The sequence below is a fragment of the Daphnia carinata genome, chromosome 3, assembly GCF_022539665.2.
Source record: "Daphnia carinata strain CSIRO-1 chromosome 3, CSIRO_AGI_Dcar_HiC_V3, whole genome shotgun sequence".
NCBI lineage: Eukaryota > Metazoa > Arthropoda > Branchiopoda > Diplostraca > Daphniidae > Daphnia > Daphnia carinata.
The window spans coordinates 7,159,851-7,176,967 of NC_081333.1; the positions used below are offsets into that span (position 1 = coordinate 7,159,851).

The window sequence follows — 17,117 nt, forward strand, 5'->3', positions numbered from 1 at the left end:
TTCTCAAAGCTAACGATAGAAGTACTGAGTCTATCTATAATTATGTTGTTGCAAGATAAAGTTTAATACTAACGAGGGCTCGGCCCATGAATCGATTAGTGGGCAGTAACAGAACGGAGATTAAGAAGAAGAAGTTTGAAAATCCAAGTTTTCCCCAATTAAACATGACCCAACTAAAAACCCATCAGGATCCCAGAGGAAATCGGATCGAAAATGATTATTTTACTGAAGACAATTGTTTCGTTGAAAAAGAAAACAAACAAATGTATCCGCCATTTTCTTTTAATAAATAATGAAATATTTGGGACTAACCTCAACAAGGTCAATTGTGTTCTTTCGTCGGTGGAAAGGAAACGGCAACATAACGACATGTTGAAGGATAAAGTGCTGTTAAGCACGATGCCATAGCACGCATAGAATTGTTCAGAAAATCACGTTGTCGACCGCAAGAATCCCAGTCGAACAGTCAAATGCATTCATGTGGTCCGGCAACTAACTGGTTGCACATTTTTTAAAGCAAGATTGAAATGTCATCTAACGGCCATTTTAATGGTATCTTCCTTACCTGCCCCATTCATAAAACCATATTCTTCTTTTGCTAACATGGAAATGAAAACAAGATAAGCAAGCCTATAAAAATTGAAATTTTTTTTTAAAAAGATGATGATCTTTATTTGTGTCAGAATGAGAAAATGATAATGGAAGAGAAATACGTTTTTATGAACACTTCAGCGTACATCGTGGCGGTTTTCAGTCATTGTGCAAACGCGATCGTCTCTTTGTTTTGATGGTCGTGCTATCGTCAATTTGCGCAGCAGCAGACGCTCTTTTGGCCGCCCGTGTTTTGCCCTCTTCCAGCTTCACAGGTGTTTCTTCGTGTGAGCTCAACGATTCAGTTCGACGGGCAAGATCTCGTGTTTCACGTCGAATTGGACGCGTTGATTCTACGTTATGGGCTGCTAACAACTGGGCATTAACAAATTCCTACAGACAGAAAAAGAATTTCAAATTTCAAATTCACCAACAAAAAGGCAATTGCAATGGAAAATCCTTTACCTGAATAATGGTAGTGCTTTCCGTATACATTTCCTTTGCTAGACGATTAACTTCATGATAAGTGGGGTTGTATATGATTGAATTGAAGAACATGAGAGATATGTCTCGTTGGAATTCCACAGTGCTTCGAATAGCTCCGCTTTCGATGTTCTTTTTAATCGTACTCAAATCCATCGGCCTAGAAAATTAATTTAAGTAAACCGAACCTCAATCATGATTTTAAAAATAGTCTCAATGAATCTATTTACCGCATGACCAAACTTCGATATCCTGGGACACTCTCTTCTGTAATTGGTTTGGCAAAAAGAGATGCATTTTTGTGGCTAGATATGTCTCGCCATACCAACAGTATGGACTTTTTCCAGGTTCTGTAATCTCGATCATCCTCCCTATTAGACAAGCTAAATTTATATTTCTTCATAAAAAATAAAAGTTACGATTATTTGTTTGAACTTACGCTACGGTACTGACTGACGAAGTCGGGCTATTAGGAGTGGAATCAATACCACTGGACGGGGCCGGGGATGTAGACGGGACGTACAGAGGTGGAGGCAAGGAAGTCTTCTTCTTCCCAACGCCAGTAGGTACAACAGTTTCGGATGGTTCCTCTGCAACTTCTGTATCTTGCTCGTCAGACTGTAGTCCTTTACGACCAGAACTACGCCTCGTCGTCGGACCCAGTTCAGAGGGTTTAGTTTTTTCATCGCTGGGTGTCCCTTCTGCTTCACTGACAATCTCCTTCTTCCGACTGCCACGTTGAGCACGTCGAGTTGTTTTTGGCGTTTCTGTCTCTGATTTAGAAGTGGAATCTGCTTCTACTGTCTTTTGTTGTTTTTCTTCAACTTTTTCGTCAGCCGACTCTTCATGTACTTCTTCAACTATCTTTTCTTCTTCCTCATTTGTCACTTCCTCTTCTTCGACAGGTTCTGACTTCACGTCTCCAACGGTGGGTGTTACGTCTACGGCCATCTCTTCAACAGTTTTCTCAACATCTTCAGTGTGGCTCACTTCAATTTCACTGTCGAACGCAACTGTAACTTCTGGCTGCTCGTCTTTAGCAGCTAGTTCAATGTCATCCTCCGCTTTCGACAAGTATTCAGCTTCTTTCTTTATGGCAGATTCAACAGTTTCTGCCAACAGGTCATGGGCTGGAGTTTCCTTTTCGGCTGATGGTTTTGACTCTTCTATCTGCTTGGCACAGCTTTCCTTCTCTGTTCGGACTATTGTAACATCATTAACGTCGACAGTTTCTTCGAGCACAGCTTGTTCCTCGTTTTCAGGCACTAAAGTTTCTTCCATTTTTTCGGCTTCAATATCTTGATTTTTTGTTTGCACTTCATTTTTATTCGGGACAGAAACAGTAGACACCTCGGTTTCCTCGCTTACTGTCAAATCGGGCAAAGGTTTTCCCGGTGAGTTGAGTGGTAATTCTAATAGGTGAGTTAATGTCGGAGCTGCTACTCGTGTTCCTGGAGAGGTTGAGGCGACTTTGATAGATGAGGTGTCTTCTCCAATGGCAGTAGATACCAAATTCTTCAGTCCAGGCGACAGGCCACTTGGAGAGGCTATGCTCATGCAAAATTCAAGTTAGTGGTGTAGTCCGTTTCACCAAAAATAAACAAACAAACAAATAAATACTTAGTGTAAACGGCTTTGAAGGTGGAGTCGTAAATCCTTTGGTGGCATTTGGTGGGACACTGGCCGTGGCAGTGGGACTCCTCAAAAGACTAGTGAGCAAAGGCGAAGATGGGGTAGCGGCTGGAACAACTGGGGTGATGCTACCTCCAGTACCACCCTGCTTAGCTTCACTAGGAGAAGCGGTGGTCGTCTCCCGCACCTCCTCTGTCGAAATGTCGATATTGAGCTGGTCTGTTACTGACGGACTACCAGTCGTCATTTCTCCATCCACCGCTTCGGAATTGATGCTAGTTTTCGTAGGTGAACGTAACATTAATTGCTGCGCTTGTTTTAACTCTTGTTGCTTTGACTCGCGTTCTTGCAGCCATTTTAGGTGAGATTTTTGCTCGTTTAGTTTGTTTTCGTTTTCCCTATAAAGATACGAAGTCAACAATAGTAAAAGTTTTTTTTTTTTCACCATCTAATTAAATCTATCCTTACTCATCGATTTGTTTACTAATTTCTGGTAGCCGGTCGTCGAGTTTTCCATCTTGAACTAAATCCAACTCTTTCTTTAGTTTTTGATACTCTCGGCGTGACGACTCCAACAGTTGCTGTAGCTCTTCTATGCGCTCTGAAATGCACCACCAAATTGTTCTATGCATTTGTATTCTAGTGAAAAATGCTTGTTGTGTTTACCCTGAGTTAGTTGTCTAAGAATGATCTCTCCAGCTGTTTCTCCTTGTAATGAATCTGTTGACCCTGAACTTGGATGCCTCTCCCCTCTTTTTCTTTTATGGGCACCTGTTTTCTCCAGCAGGCTATTATATTGCAAGGCACAGTTTCTGGGTGACAACCAATCTTGTGGACGATTTGGTTCAGCAAATAGTTTTAAGGATCGGCTCACAGAAACCCTTTCATGAGAACTGTAGCTTTAGACTGTCTTTGTTTTAAATTTGTTGTAAAGTTTAAAAAAATAAAATACCAGTTTTGATCACCGCTGCGAAGTACGGAAGAGGCCAAACACAGTTGCTCACGAACAGACCAAGTATCAATAGAAACCATTTTCATCTTGAGCTCTAAATTAATCCCAAAAATATTTATTTAATCACTCAACACTGAATGTATTTCAATTAAGCTTCATCCTGTGTTTTATTTCCAAATACAAATATGATTATTCTCCTTCTCTACATGGTCAACCACACAAGACATGCACGAAAACTGTCAACAATGACTAACAACTCTAGCTGGCAAACAATCAAGATATTTTTATTAACGAAAATCTCGATGGATTACTGAAAACCCACATTAAAGTGAAATTGAATTCTGTACTTCCTTGGAACTAAACTAGAGAAAATGTTTTGTACACACAATGCTTTAATACACTATATGGCAATTAGCAACGGGCTATAAAGGAAGGAAAAGTTACTTTGTTGTGACGAAATCTTCTCCGGACTCGCCATTCCTCAAGAAAATTCCTTTGTAGAATCTAGTCTACCTCGAGTTTTTTCGGCTTGGTATTCTATTTTTGTTTAATATTCATACTCACATTCACAATCTATGTATTGACTGGGACGCTCTATAAAATGACAATCAAGCGATAATTGTCGGGAAACATTGCGGGAAGCATAAAAAGGCCGGATCACATAATTTTAGTTAAAGATTTCAGATGCAAAGCAATAGATGGCGAAACTGGTGTGACCGTTCTTTTTTAATAACAGTCCGCAGCTTATGAAAGGGCGTGATCTACTGTTTTGGACCTTGTTTCCTTGTTTCCATTGGCCTCTCTGTCAAACCATAAACTTTTGGTTAGTTATTCGTTGCCTTATAGTTACGTCAAAGAAAATTGTTTATCAAACGAAATCATGGGATTGTTTGGGAAAACGCCAGAAGCTAACCCAAAAGACAAGGTAAAAGAAGTTTCGTTTTCCAAAAATTAAACGTTACTGGCAGGACAAAGATAGCGGGATTGAACGAAATTGTATAGGACTCGCATGAGCCTTAGATTTAATAATATCCAACCATGTTGTTTCAAGGTGAACGAGTGGTGTAGCAAACTTCGAAAGGAGAGCTCCCAATTAGACCGTCAAATTCGCGGTACTTTAAACATTATGAAAGCTTGCTCCTGTAACTAATGTTAACCTAAATGAACCAAAAGGTATTCAGAGGGAAGAAGAAAAGGTAAAGAGAAGTATGAAGGAAGCTGCCAAAAAAGGGGATAGAGATGTCTGCATAATACTTGCCAAAGAAATCGTTCATTCAAGGAAGGCCATTTCAAAAATCTATACATCCAAGGCTCACATAAATTCTATATCAATGCAGATGAAAAATCAATTAGGTTCATATCTTTTAGCATAATATATGTTTTTCTGGCTGACTAATAATATTGAACAGCAACCCTACGAATTGCTGGAGCACTTCAGAGGTCCACAGAAGTAATGAAAGCCATGCAGCAACTGATAAAAATACCAGAGGTTGCAGCCACTATGAGAGACCTTTCAAAGGAGATGATGAAGGTTTTCTTTTGAACCAAATATAAATTGATTATGAGATTGCACTTATTATTGTTCAGGCTGGTATTATTGAGGAAATGCTAGAAGATACCTTGGAAGGCCTTGAGGACACTGAGGAGCTTGAAGAAGCTGCTCAGCAAGAAGTTGATAAGGTTCGTTTTCGAGTCTTTTTTTTTTTTTCTATATATATATATATATTTATATTTCGTTTTCACTTTTTAATCTTTCATGTTTAGTTTTCAGTTAATAAAAAAAAATATTTTTATTTTATTACAAACTGATGCAGGTTTTGTGGGAAATAACAGCCGGTCAGTTAGGGAAAGCTCCGGCTGCTGTTACCGACTCTCTTCCTGTTCCGGAAGCCGTTGCGTCTACAGCAGATGACGAAGAGGATTTGGGAGAAATGCAATCCCGTCTACAAGCCCTGAAAAGCTGAAAACTTTAAAAATACGTTTAATAGATTCGGTCATCGTTTAAATTTTAAAGCTAATCATATTGAGATAACCCTAGTTCCATTTCATTACGTGGGGCCCTGAGTATTACGTAAATTGGCAACTAGGACGTTACACGCTGTACAAATTCTACATACTATAAGCTCTTATTATATGATTACATTTGTTCAAACGTACCAGCTTAACTAAGTTTCTAAAAAAAATGTCAGAAAATAGAGGCAGAAGTAAATATTAACCTACTCATTGGTTGTGGATGATGTATTTTTTTTTTCTTATGCACCAACTTCGGATAATTTACACAAAATTTTCCTTCAACGAGAATGGGACTATTTATGTTTTTTGGATGGCCGATACCTTTCCCAAGAACGATGATTGAGCTGACTAATATCTTCGAGAGGTGCAATATCTTTTAAATATTGAGCTAGATATAAGAGTTCGCGATCTTTGTCACGATTGAGATGTGCTTCTCGAAAGGCTCGAATACGAAGACCGTTCTGGGGATTCATTAAAAAGTTCCTTCGTATGTCGTCGAACATGATGGTGTTTTTTGAAGTATAAACGCCAGGGAATTTTCCCCAAATCACAGCAAGAGGCTTCACCTAAACGAAATTGTGAAATTTTAATTACTGCTTCAAAAAAATTTCGCCACAGATAACATACATCCAGTAACCCGTATTTATCCATATGTACTGAAATCATTGCCAAATAGTCTAGGTATCCTAATATCTTGTAGTTCTGGTTTGTCGATACCCCAAGTAATTTCATTTTTTCTTCGATCCATTTCTAAGAATAGAAACCTTTATTACTAAGAAAATCAAACATAATGTTATTCTGCAAGAACACACCATAGATGTTGCAGACCATATCATGATATCATAATCCTGTAACAGCAAAAACAATCCAATCAATTTATCTAAACGTCTTGACGATCAGACCTGTATGTTAAACAACATTCCCATGGTACGTACTTCATATGCAGCAGTTAGAAATTCGTGCAAGAACGGCCTCATCAATTCATTGCCAGTCTCTGCGGCCGAGCGATGATCAAAAAGTGTATAGTCTATGTCCAAAACTAGTAATTTTTTTCCTTGTCTTGGTTCATTCAGCAGTTTGATTTCATAGCTATCCACTCGTTTGGCAATCTGGAAAACGTAGAAATTCTTTTAATGAAACTGAAAGAAATATAGATATATGGTTAATAGCATACTTTGCTTAGGTATTCTTCTCTATTTTCCAAAGCTATTTCTTCTTCAGTCATGTCTAAATCATTTATTATCTGATCAACAATTTCTGGGACAGTAGATGCTGTAGTGATATCCTGTTCCAGTGAACCCATCATCATGATTTTAAATCCTACTTTTAGGTCCAAACTACTTAACTTCGCTGCATCTTCAGCTGGTTTTCCTGAACAGGAAAGAAATGATGTTAATGAGATTAATGGATTATGTATTGTGTGGCCTTGCATTGCAGCACTGAACTGTTTACAATGGCTTGATTATTTTGTATTGGACCACATACCCTTGAATTTTAAGTTTAATAATTTTTGTCTTTCTACTTTAACTCCTGTTTCAACTTCAATGGCTTTTTTTAGACACAAAACTGTGCCTTCTTTATCAACATGGATTGAGTACTCTTTCGCAGACCATTTGACCACAAAACTTATCAGGACGTCGGTCATGATAGACAAATAAATAAATAACCAAAATATTTAATTAACAAAGAACAATAAGTGGCTCGACACGTCAACTCGAAATTTCTTTTTTCACTTCTTGAGTCTTAGTTCTGAACTAGAAAGTCAACAATCGAACTTCACAAAGTTGTCAAATGTACATAAACTAGAAGTCTCTTTTACAGCGCGGCTAGGGGCATATGCAAAATGCAATCAAGATTTTCAAAAAATCAATTATACGGAATACAGCTTACTTAGAAATATTGATGTGAAAAAAAACATGGCGCGGTTTAGATGATTAGCCGGCAATCAGGGTGGTCCAGCAAAAACGTAGTGGGACAGTGCACTTCACATGGCATAATGGAAACAAACTCATGCATAAGTTAGGTGCTAGTATAAGTAGGTTAGTTATTAGTAATTGGTTGGGTTGGTGGTAAAGTGCAACCGTCAACTCAACTTTTATCGTATTAATAGTTTTCTTATTAAGAGTAACCGTATTAACAGTATTAACTTACCCTATTACGTTGGACTCCGCCACGGAGAAAATTTAGCACTTCCACTGGAACGTTTATCAACCTTGACTGATTAACCGCTTGATCAACATAATATAGTTCATAAAAACGCATATCTGCTACGCTTGCAGTTTTGAGATGAAGCGAGCAACTTTCATAAATATTGGCGCTTCTTTGAATTGGTTTCCAAATGCCTGTGCAGCACAATAATGTAAAAACATCCCATTGTCCTTTAACATTTTTCTGCTACTCAAAATTCCCCATACGTTTTCGTCTTTTTGATCAATAAAATTCATACTTAAACATATAACCATTTTGTTTGACTTCTTATTACTTCAAATCAGTTCCTTTTTATCCCACTCCAACGTGGCGTTGTTTGAAACGTTATTCACGTGAATGAACTCATCCCAAGCTGTATTGATAATGGGGCTGTTTTTCGTTGAAACGCTCTAGTGCCAAGCCACGTTTAAAGTGGGTGCGTTTTTTGTCGCTTGTGTAGGAAATTTTGCTTTTTTAGGTGAGGTAGGCGGGCTGTGATTCAATCAATTTTTGATGCCACGACCCTCTGTAGCCTGAACTTATGTACAGGTGAGCGGACGGAAAAAGTTCGAAAGAGCCAAAATCCATATATACCGAAGGACAATCCTGGGCATAGTGTTGACCCTCTAGGGTAAATAGACCTAGTAATCATGTTGGTGTTTTATCTACACACACGCGCTTCTTGTTAATGCTCGTACTTTTATTAATAACTTGCCCGAGAAAAAACAGTCCGTGAACACATTACTCCGAAAATAAAAGCAAAGCAAACATGTACCTACGGAAGTGTAGCAGCTCTTATTATTTCTTTTGGTGTAAAGCAAAATCGTGCTTAAACCCGAAATCGTGTCGGACACCAAAGCTGAGCAATTTTAAACCGCCCGAAACTCTTCAGGAATTTGCAAATCCGTGGGAAAAGTGCAACCATCTTGCTGGATAATTTGGGTCGCCGCCCAAACACCGCAACGAACACAAGCATCAATGGGGCGACCTTGAAGTAGCTGAGAAATAAATCCTAAACAAACGCAAATGTTACAGTACGAGGTATGTCTTTTATGGTTTTATTGAGAGCCTACCACCAACAAAGGCATCACCGGCTCCATTTGTGTCCACGATCTTTTCGTCGGGAACACTTATGGCAGCGATTCGCGTAATTTTACCGTCTAAAGAGACAATCATCACTACAATAAGTAAAAAAGATAAATATTTACGTACATACCTTGAGCGATGATAACATCATCCTTGCCCTGGGTTATAATCACGATGCGTTTTCTCTTATGGTTTTCCTTGGGGAGGGCTGCAATACTCAACGCTATTTCAGACATGTCATTGGTAACTGGAAAATTTTGTTCCTTGGCGAAAGTTTCGGCTTCCTAGAAAAGGATCACTTATTGTTACCAATGGTTTCTCAGTAGGATGTTGCGAGATACGTACAGTTTCATTTCCGAAGAGAATATCAATATATGAAAAAGCTTGCATCATAGGGTCTTTAAAGAACTGTGACAAAAATGGAGCGCTCAAGTTCATCATTAAAATCTTGTTTTCGGCGTTGGCATGCAGCGCAACTTCCATAATTGTGTCTGGATTGACGGTAAGAAAAAAACCCTGTTGTGGAAAAACAGAAAATAAACTTAATCTTAAAAGAAAAAACAAGACAAAATATGAAAAATGATATAAGAATGGAAAGGCACGTTACAAAGGTAACACGGCGCTGTTTGTAGAAAATTATGTATGACTGAAAACTTTTCTTACTGTGATATAGAAAAAATCTGCTTCGTCGATGAATTTTCTGTTTTCAGGTATTTCGACGTGATGCTTTGTAAAAAGATTAGCTGCGGCAAGGTTGGCACACAGCGAACGATTTGCCCCATTGTTTGTTAAAAGAACAGCACATGTTCCTTATTATAATAAAATTTTCAGCTATGTTCAAATTACCCATTTCAATAATATCATTTATTTACCTGTGGATTCAGTATCTGTATATTGATACCTTACATTAACACCTTCACCCCTTTGGGGAAAAAAAGGTTGATAGAAGACGGAATTTGATTATGCCAGATTAGCAATACAACATCCCAATTTGTACCTTGCTTTAGTTTGCAGAATTTCGCTATACTCATCCTTGCCAACACAGCCCATAAATACTGTAGTATTTGGCTTCTCCAGTACTCTCTGAATAAAAATATGTAAATAAATAAATAAAAAAAGGAGACAAGTTAACATCAATACCTGTGCAACACGGAGAGCATTTTGTCCTGACCCACCAGCAATATAATCTACTTTATACTGAGACACCAATTCTTTATAGAGAGGCTTGTGCTTCTCTTCGGCTAGAATAGCATTATTTAACTGTAAGTCGTACTTTTCCAGGAATGCCACATCTGTAGCTGCTGAGATATCCAAAAGCGGATTACACAAACCCACCAGCATTCCTTCCCTGCACTCGAAATTTCAATTACATTTGAAAGCAACATAATAAATGTGTTAAAATTTTAACCTCAGAACTTTGTTTTCTCCTGACATCCTTGAGTGGGAATGTTTGCAAATAACCTTTCGGGAGCACGTCGTGATCGAAAAGACCGGGCAAAGCAGACTAACAAGTACATGACATCCTAGCCGACAGTAATTTTGTTGTAAGGCCTGCTCCTTCTATCAAAAGACACATTTAAGACGAGCGCTATTCCACAGCGCCTCTGGTATTGAAAAAAAAACGTGAAAAAAATCCTAATACTTCATTACATTACATTGTTACGACTTACTACCCTTGCTAGCAAAAGGATGGATGTTAAAAAATTTACGTTTATCCTGGAACTCACAGCATTTCTAAACATTAGCATTTAATAAAATAAACCACTTCATTATTTTTCCCTTTTCGGCCGATGGACACCGCTTCTTGGTACGTGCGCCTTTAATATGATACTAAATTGGGGAAAAAATATTTTGATAAAAAGTGAAATGCAATAAAGTTTACAATAGTGATAAATAAAATGGAAGTTTTCCTGAAACAATTCTGCGCTATAATAATAACATTTTAAAGAAATAAAACTTTGCCTTGTTGGCCTTACCTCAGTACTACTATGTAGTCAGTATTACAACATGCCTCTGAGCTGCGGCTGCTATCAGCTAGTAGTCGACTAGAGTTGAGTTCAATGGTTTCTGCCTGAAGGAACTCGTTAAAAGCATTCAACTAAGCGACGTTGTTGACGTGGCTGAATTTTCAAGCGTCATAAGCAGTATCAGGAAGTTTTCTGTAGTTGCGAGACTTTTTTGTTTTCTCCGATATTTAATAAAGTAACAGAAATGTCCGCTAAATATGTGACTTGTGTGAGCATAATTTTAGCCATCTCCATGTTGGCAAATAAACTTCAGGGAGCCGCAATTGATTCAAAAGCTTCTGAGCAACTGTTAAAAGCAACTCCTTTAAACGTTTTATCATTTCTGTCCGAACTTTATTCCATTCAAGCTAAATCCTTGAATGAAACTTTGACAAGCTGTCCAAGTTTCTGGACTCGAACAGAAAAAGAGTTTAGTGAAAAAGAAGAAACAGGCATTCTAGGTTCAATCACAAAGCTTCAAGAGCTATGCCCAAATAAGGAAAATTTCACTATAGTTTGTAAAGGTGCTATTTGGATTTCAGATTATGTTTGCACAGCAAGTCAAGATGAAAATTATCAGCTACCAGCTGTCCAAGATCTGAAAAATCTGACTAGTGTCAATGGTTTGTGCCAAGCACTTGTTGGAAATGTAAATCTTACACAGAAACTATGTAACATAGTAAAAACGAGTGCAAAACCCAATCAAGCTTTGAAGATATTGAAAGTAAATGAGAAATCTGAAAACATTTGTACCTTGCCTGGTAATGAAACACAAGAACAGTGTATTCAATATTGTGGTGGAAACAAACAGCCACTATGCAAAATTATTCTACAAAGCTTAAGAACAATTGTTTCTTTGGAAGAAAAGAAAGAACATTTGGCAGATACCAGTACTAATGGTGATACAGACTTAACAGCAAGCAATGGCAATCTTTCTTCATATCCTTCTTTGACAGACCCACCTACCATCAAGACGACGGTCATTGTTCAACAAAGTCAGACTGAACGAAATGTACAAGGGATGACTTCACAGAACAACAAGGAGTCCTTAAATTCTACGACGCAGTCTATCAGCACAGTCACCCCCGTTACGATAAACAACGAAACGCCTGCGATGTCTTCTGTGCTGTCTAATAAAACTCATACAAAATCTCCGTCAACAGTGGCAACATATATTGAAACATCTTCGGCAACGGAAGTGACTGTTACTGACGAAGAATTTGGATTGGACGACTTTTCTGCTGACAAGCCACCGATAAAACCTGCCGATGAAGATCCGCCATTATATGAGGATGGTGACGAGGCGCTTAAAGAAGAAAAAGAGTTAAACAAGGAAGAAGAAAGAATTCCTAATGAAACACAAAAGGCTGTTCATAATTATGATTCGTCATCAGATACTGATGCTGATCCAGTCAACACGCACTTCCTTTTCTATTTTATTGCCTTCGCCGTGCTGTCTGCAAGTGGCTATCTAGTGTTTATACGCAGGAAATATCTAATCGCATTGGTGTTGGAAGGTCGTTCAAATTCAAGTAGAAGACGCAGTAGCTCCTTTCGGGAACGTCCTTCGTCTGGGAGTTATCGCAAGCTGGTTAATAACCTTGAAGAAGCCATAACATCAAATTCCGTCAAAAATTCTAATGTAATATATTGAATGCATTTGTTGAATAAGTTCATGTATAAAGTACGTAATCGAATAAATTGCTATATAATTCACATTCCTGTTGCATAGAGTAAAGTATAGTGAGGAAAGTTTGTTTACATTTAAATTTTGTTTTAACTATCACTGATTCTGAAGACGTTAATAGTGTTACACGAAAGATTGATTTGAAAGGCTATATGTATTTCTCCATTAATCAAGACATAACTGAACAAGTTCTAGAAAATTAACTTTGATTTAACAATCCTATGTAATTTCTAGATTAAATAAGTACATTTATTTTATCATGATTGGTATTTAACAACCGAAGGATGCCATGATCATTTCTTCAAAGCACTCAATCCGTGTAAGAACCCATAAGAAAGGCCAGCGCTATCTGCAAATACAAAGTACGGATGTTAGATGACTGCACCTTCGCATTCACCACAAAAGTTTATAGTTCGTAGGCAACTCAGACCCATTTTGACCACATGTAATTTCAGATGACGAAAAAATTCGTTTCCTCATAGCTCACAATAAAGAATAATACTTGAAAATGCTTAAGTTAACTGACCTGCGCGACAACTGGTACCAATTTCCTTAAGTCGACCAGAGATCTATATGTACAAACGAGAATTACATCCAATTGGACAAAAAATGCGATTTCAATCACATTCACTAGAGTTTCAGTAAAATTTTGCTCAACAACTTTGTTTTCAGATGACGAAAAATATTTCTCATCATAATATTATATGATACCATAAATCGGTCGTATGTTCATACCCTCCTTGGATGTCCAGCAGTTTATTTTAGTTCCATGGTACGCTTTCATTCTTGTTTCAGGTAGCAAGTCCAAACCTTCGGTAACAGTAGGTTTCTTCCCGTTTGCTGTTATTTTGGCGTCTATACCTCGTGACGCACATATACATTATGTACTTCTCAGCATGAACCAATATCTGAATAACAATGTTCTGTTAATTATTTAAATGTTAATTATGTGGGAAGATATTTGGGCCAACATCTAAAGAAAATGTTTTCAAAAATACTTCTACTTAATATAGCACTACCGCGAAAGGTGACCATATAATATTGAATTTTAGTCTCCGCTCAGGTACTGCAAAAACTACTTATGCAAAACTATTTAAACCAACTTACTGTGCAAGAACATGTTCAGCCATTGTTTTAACAAACAAAATCAGGTTTCAGACAGGTCCATTAGGGATTCCAGTGATGGCCAAAAATGGCATTTTGAACTGTAGAGAAAACAAGACATCTTAATTAATCACTACACATATTTAACTGAAGACTAGAGTCTAATTTCATTTTTAGCTCAGATTAATTGTGTCAACAGTTATTCAGATGACGAAAAATTATTCTCATCATGATTGTTTTGAAAATATTTCAAAATGTTTAACTTACATAATGGTGATCATGATGCCTGCAGATGGTTTCCAAAGAAACACTGCATCCTTAAATACTGTTGGAAAATCTTGCCAGTGTAAACCTTCAAAAGCAAAAGTATTCATAAATAAAATTCAGCAACGCAAGACATCATTAGCACCGTTTCAAAATAAATTACGAGTTGCATTTAATAGTGAAAAAATACTGATAGAGAAAACTAGTGAGATATGGTATAGGGAACACGTGGCCTAGTAGAACAACCAACGAGCTTCTTTCAACTTTCTACATTAGTCGATAAATACTTATACAAATTCCTTTAAAACGGTATCAAACAAAATCCAACTTACACCCATTGGGAAATTTGAGAAACAATGCAGTGAATCCGCGATAATATATGCTTTAGATGAATGGTAGCAAATTCTCATACGTACATCAGTGGGTAAATCCGGCAAACGAATACTACGGAATGTACTCCGTTGGTGTGATCAAGCTTCGTATCGAAGTAATCGAAATACACTGGTGAAGTATCGATCACCAGCTATGGGAAAAAACCAGAAAACAATTCGAAAATCGAATAATCTAGCCGTTGTGATTCACTTTTTTATCGGGATCGGCAACCAAAATCTTTTGGGAAATTATTTAGGAGACCACCAATTCATTGACAAACAAATTATTGAACAAACGCTGCACAATTTTTTTGTAGGCACAGAAACGGCTTCGGGAATTTTTCGCGTCTTCTTTTGTCTTTACTACGGGTCCCAGCAACAAAGTTAGGTCTTCAAATTTTCAAAATTTTTCTTTACAATTGCAAAATTTCGTCAATACAGTGTCCTCGTGCGAAAACGCTGAGAAACAACTTTGCGTAAAAGTATTTATAAAAACATGAAGTTCTGTTGCACTTGTTTAAAGCATTATAACTTGCTGGGCGGGGTATATGAAATCGTGAAATAATTTCTTGTATTGCAAAATCTCAAACTTATGATAGCAATCAAACGGTAAAATACTACAACGCGCAAATCAACGAGTTTCCAGAAAGGAAAAGAATGCTGACATTAAGTATTACCTTGTAAGCCATTGTGTGGTAGTAAAGAGTTGTAAAAATAAATGTTTGAGCATAGAAACTTTGGACTCCTTATTTCACCACAAGGCCTCGAGCTCCCGACCGAGTTGGTCGTAGAGCCTCATGCCCCGACTCAAGATCCTAGAGCCTCGACTCTACGTAAAGTACTCTACTCTCTAAAGGTCTCACTGTAGCACAATACGTAATGGACAGTATAACGCATGACATAATTACCTTTCACTAGTATCCCTTAAGCCATATTTCCTCGAAATGCCTGGAACGCGTTGCAAAGTTACAAATTGTAACTTTCCTTGCAGCCCTAGCAAATACAAGCGATTTTTCAAAACGTAACAGTGCTAGTATACTCAGGGCCAGTGGCATAATTTCTTTTGGTTACACAAATGCATAATAACAAGACAGAATTTTATTGATGACACAAAAGAAAGTTGTATGATTGATTGAACAACCTGATTAGGTTGAAGAATTTTTTAGACAAAACTATGCCATCATGCTAGGTCTAGCTTCAGTAGCTTCGAGTTTGTCGTTAACACTTGCAAAACCAGTCCCGCCCTTTAGAAAAGAAAACAAATAAAATAAAGTTAAATTAGTGATCCGAATGACTTATGTAAAAGTTCTACGGAAAATTTAATGGATTCGAACAAACAACTATATTTACCCTCTGCAAAGGAATTATGTCCTTTTCTTTTAATTTTAATCCTGTAAGAGGGTGGACCATGTCCTTTTTGATCAGTTTTTCGAAACATTCTGCGGTAATAACATCACCGCTAAAATAATTTTAAAAAACGGCGAATAAATTAGGAATTTTTTAAGAAACAAAAAAGGAAATGAGGAATGACTTACGTTGGCTTCAAAATGGTGCAGGGAATCGAATTGCTAAGAATATCTGGCATTGGAAAGTTCCCGTGTTATAAATAAAACTGTTCATGCTTAATCTGAAGACGACACTTACCTCTGGTGATAGGGCACATATAGCGGACTTGGCGACTTATGAGAGCTTTTCCACGTTCGTCGTCATCCTTCGGGGCCAGTGTAAACTTTACATCAATCAGATCCTTGATTTTTAAAATTTTCCCACTGACTGGGCAATAAATGTCTGTAGATGGTTTTGGAATTATTATTGGTTTTGCATCAGGAGTCATAGCTGGGACCCAAAAACTTGGCAAATCCTTTGCTTTATTTCCAGACATGTTTGACAGACTAGCACTGCTAGTAGATGGGTTGCTACCAGGTAAGCTATCACCTTTTTCAGTTGCTATAAATATTAAATAACTTAATTTTGAGTTGGAATTAGTAACCAATTTTTGCAATCTCACCAATGAATTTCTCTACTTGGCTTCGATGGGCTGCGGCTTTTAGTTCATTTTTCTCATTCTCCTCACGCTTGTTTTGTCTTTCATATTCTTTCTGTTGTCTGAGGATTTCTTTTTTTTTGGCAAGATAGTATTCTAGAATGGCTTCTTTGTCAAATAAATATCCATCAGGACTATAACAAAAAACAAATGGCAATTTTATTAATTATGAAAGTTAACATACAATTTTAGATATACCTCACAACAGGATTTCTACAGGGTTGCAGTGTTAGTGAACAGCAATCAAATCCTTTGATAGAATCTTTGCTAAATCTTTCTGAAAGAGATCCATATCCAGATGCTTTAGCATCTCTTTTTTTTTCGTGATAGGTATATACACTTCCTGCCGTGGAATTTCTGGCATGTCGCGTCATATTTATAGCCCGTGAAAACCCGAAGGAAATTCAACTTCAAATTAAAAACAAATTACCACAACGTGTATAAAACTCGTAAATCCTCGTAATCAATTTTTGTTTTGTTGTTTTGCCAAAATATTCTCCGTCTCGACTTTCATGTTCCTCACATTTGTTGCTAAACAGCATCCAAGTACTCCATTTTGAACCAGTTCTTTTTTCTCCTCTGCTTCTCTCTGGCTCACTGCATTCGAATAGCTAAAAATATCGAAAACAAATAATACATTTAACATCGATCAATGTACAAATTTTAACATATGTATACAAAAATGTTTACTGACGTT

General features: G+C 37.4%; 6 protein-coding genes and 1 long non-coding RNA gene across 9 annotated transcripts; 2 read left to right on the plus strand and 5 right to left on the minus strand.

Annotated features, from left to right (window-relative positions):
- Positions 1–651: 651 nt before the first annotated feature.
- LOC130685491 (bromodomain-containing protein 8-like) lies at positions 652–4,274 on the minus strand. Its single transcript, XM_057508792.2, has 9 exons — positions 4,103–4,274; positions 3,659–3,752; positions 3,373–3,587; positions 3,175–3,307; positions 2,695–3,104; positions 1,514–2,621; positions 1,305–1,445; positions 1,057–1,234; positions 652–984 (listed from the first exon to the last, which is right to left on the minus strand). The coding sequence occupies exons 1-9, from the start codon at positions 4,134–4,136 to the stop codon at positions 751–753; spliced, it is 2,547 nt and encodes an 848-aa protein (XP_057364775.1). The 5' UTR covers positions 4,137–4,274; the 3' UTR covers positions 652–750.
- A 147-nt stretch (positions 4,275–4,421) lies between these two features.
- LOC130685494 (charged multivesicular body protein 3-like) lies at positions 4,422–5,814 on the plus strand. Its single transcript, XM_057508794.2, has 6 exons — positions 4,422–4,583; positions 4,710–4,770; positions 4,832–5,011; positions 5,068–5,189; positions 5,246–5,338; positions 5,473–5,814. Exons 1-6 carry the CDS (start codon positions 4,539–4,541, stop codon positions 5,620–5,622), a joined length of 651 nt encoding a protein of 216 aa, XP_057364777.1. The 5' UTR covers positions 4,422–4,538; the 3' UTR covers positions 5,623–5,814.
- Positions 5,815–5,899: 85 nt separating this feature from the next.
- On the minus strand, positions 5,900–7,452 carry LOC130685492 (ubiquitin-like domain-containing CTD phosphatase 1). 2 transcript variants are annotated; one of them, XM_059494768.1, is made up of 6 exons: positions 7,157–7,452; positions 6,846–7,042; positions 6,574–6,780; positions 6,484–6,519; positions 6,299–6,421; positions 5,900–6,237 (listed from the first exon to the last, which is right to left on the minus strand). In XM_059494768.1, exons 1-6 carry the CDS (start codon positions 7,314–7,316, stop codon positions 5,965–5,967), a joined length of 996 nt encoding a protein of 331 aa, XP_059350751.1. In that variant the 5' UTR covers positions 7,317–7,452; the 3' UTR covers positions 5,900–5,964. The 2 variants fall into 2 exon arrangements, with proteins under 2 accessions (XP_059350751.1, XP_057364776.1); XM_057508793.2 differs by having other exon boundaries at positions 5,903–6,237; positions 6,607–6,780; positions 7,157–7,451.
- A 1,085-nt stretch (positions 7,453–8,537) lies between these two features.
- Positions 8,538–10,510, minus strand: LOC130685441 (uncharacterized). Its single transcript, XM_057508739.2, has 9 exons — positions 10,353–10,510; positions 10,085–10,292; positions 9,942–10,027; positions 9,817–9,866; positions 9,608–9,753; positions 9,290–9,460; positions 9,075–9,228; positions 8,932–9,018; positions 8,538–8,870 (listed from the first exon to the last, which is right to left on the minus strand). Exons 1-9 carry the CDS (start codon positions 10,376–10,378, stop codon positions 8,728–8,730), a joined length of 1,071 nt encoding a protein of 356 aa, XP_057364722.1. The 5' UTR covers positions 10,379–10,510; the 3' UTR covers positions 8,538–8,727.
- Positions 10,511–10,973: 463 nt separating this feature from the next.
- Positions 10,974–12,666, plus strand: LOC130685642 (uncharacterized). Its single transcript, XM_059494761.1, has one exon. The coding sequence runs from the start codon at positions 11,156–11,158 to the stop codon at positions 12,602–12,604; it is 1,449 nt and encodes a 482-aa protein (XP_059350744.1). The 5' UTR covers positions 10,974–11,155; the 3' UTR covers positions 12,605–12,666.
- An 89-nt stretch (positions 12,667–12,755) lies between these two features.
- LOC130685644 (uncharacterized) lies at positions 12,756–14,453 on the minus strand. 2 transcript variants are annotated; one of them, XR_009420741.1, is made up of 6 exons: positions 14,338–14,453; positions 14,009–14,093; positions 13,745–13,842; positions 13,373–13,545; positions 13,164–13,206; positions 12,756–12,986 (listed from the first exon to the last, which is right to left on the minus strand). It is a non-coding gene; the product is annotated as an uncharacterized LOC130685644 (long non-coding RNA). The 2 variants fall into 2 exon arrangements; XR_008999637.1 differs by having other exon boundaries at positions 13,164–13,545.
- Positions 14,454–15,459: 1,006 nt separating this feature from the next.
- On the minus strand, positions 15,460–16,938 carry LOC130685643 (nitric oxide synthase-interacting protein homolog). The gene is made up of 6 exons (XM_057508962.2): positions 16,619–16,938; positions 16,385–16,554; positions 16,021–16,323; positions 15,912–15,954; positions 15,727–15,835; positions 15,460–15,620 (listed from the first exon to the last, which is right to left on the minus strand). Exons 1-6 carry the CDS (start codon positions 16,792–16,794, stop codon positions 15,549–15,551), a joined length of 873 nt encoding a protein of 290 aa, XP_057364945.1. The 5' UTR covers positions 16,795–16,938; the 3' UTR covers positions 15,460–15,548.
- Between the last annotated feature and the right edge of the window lie 179 nt (positions 16,939–17,117).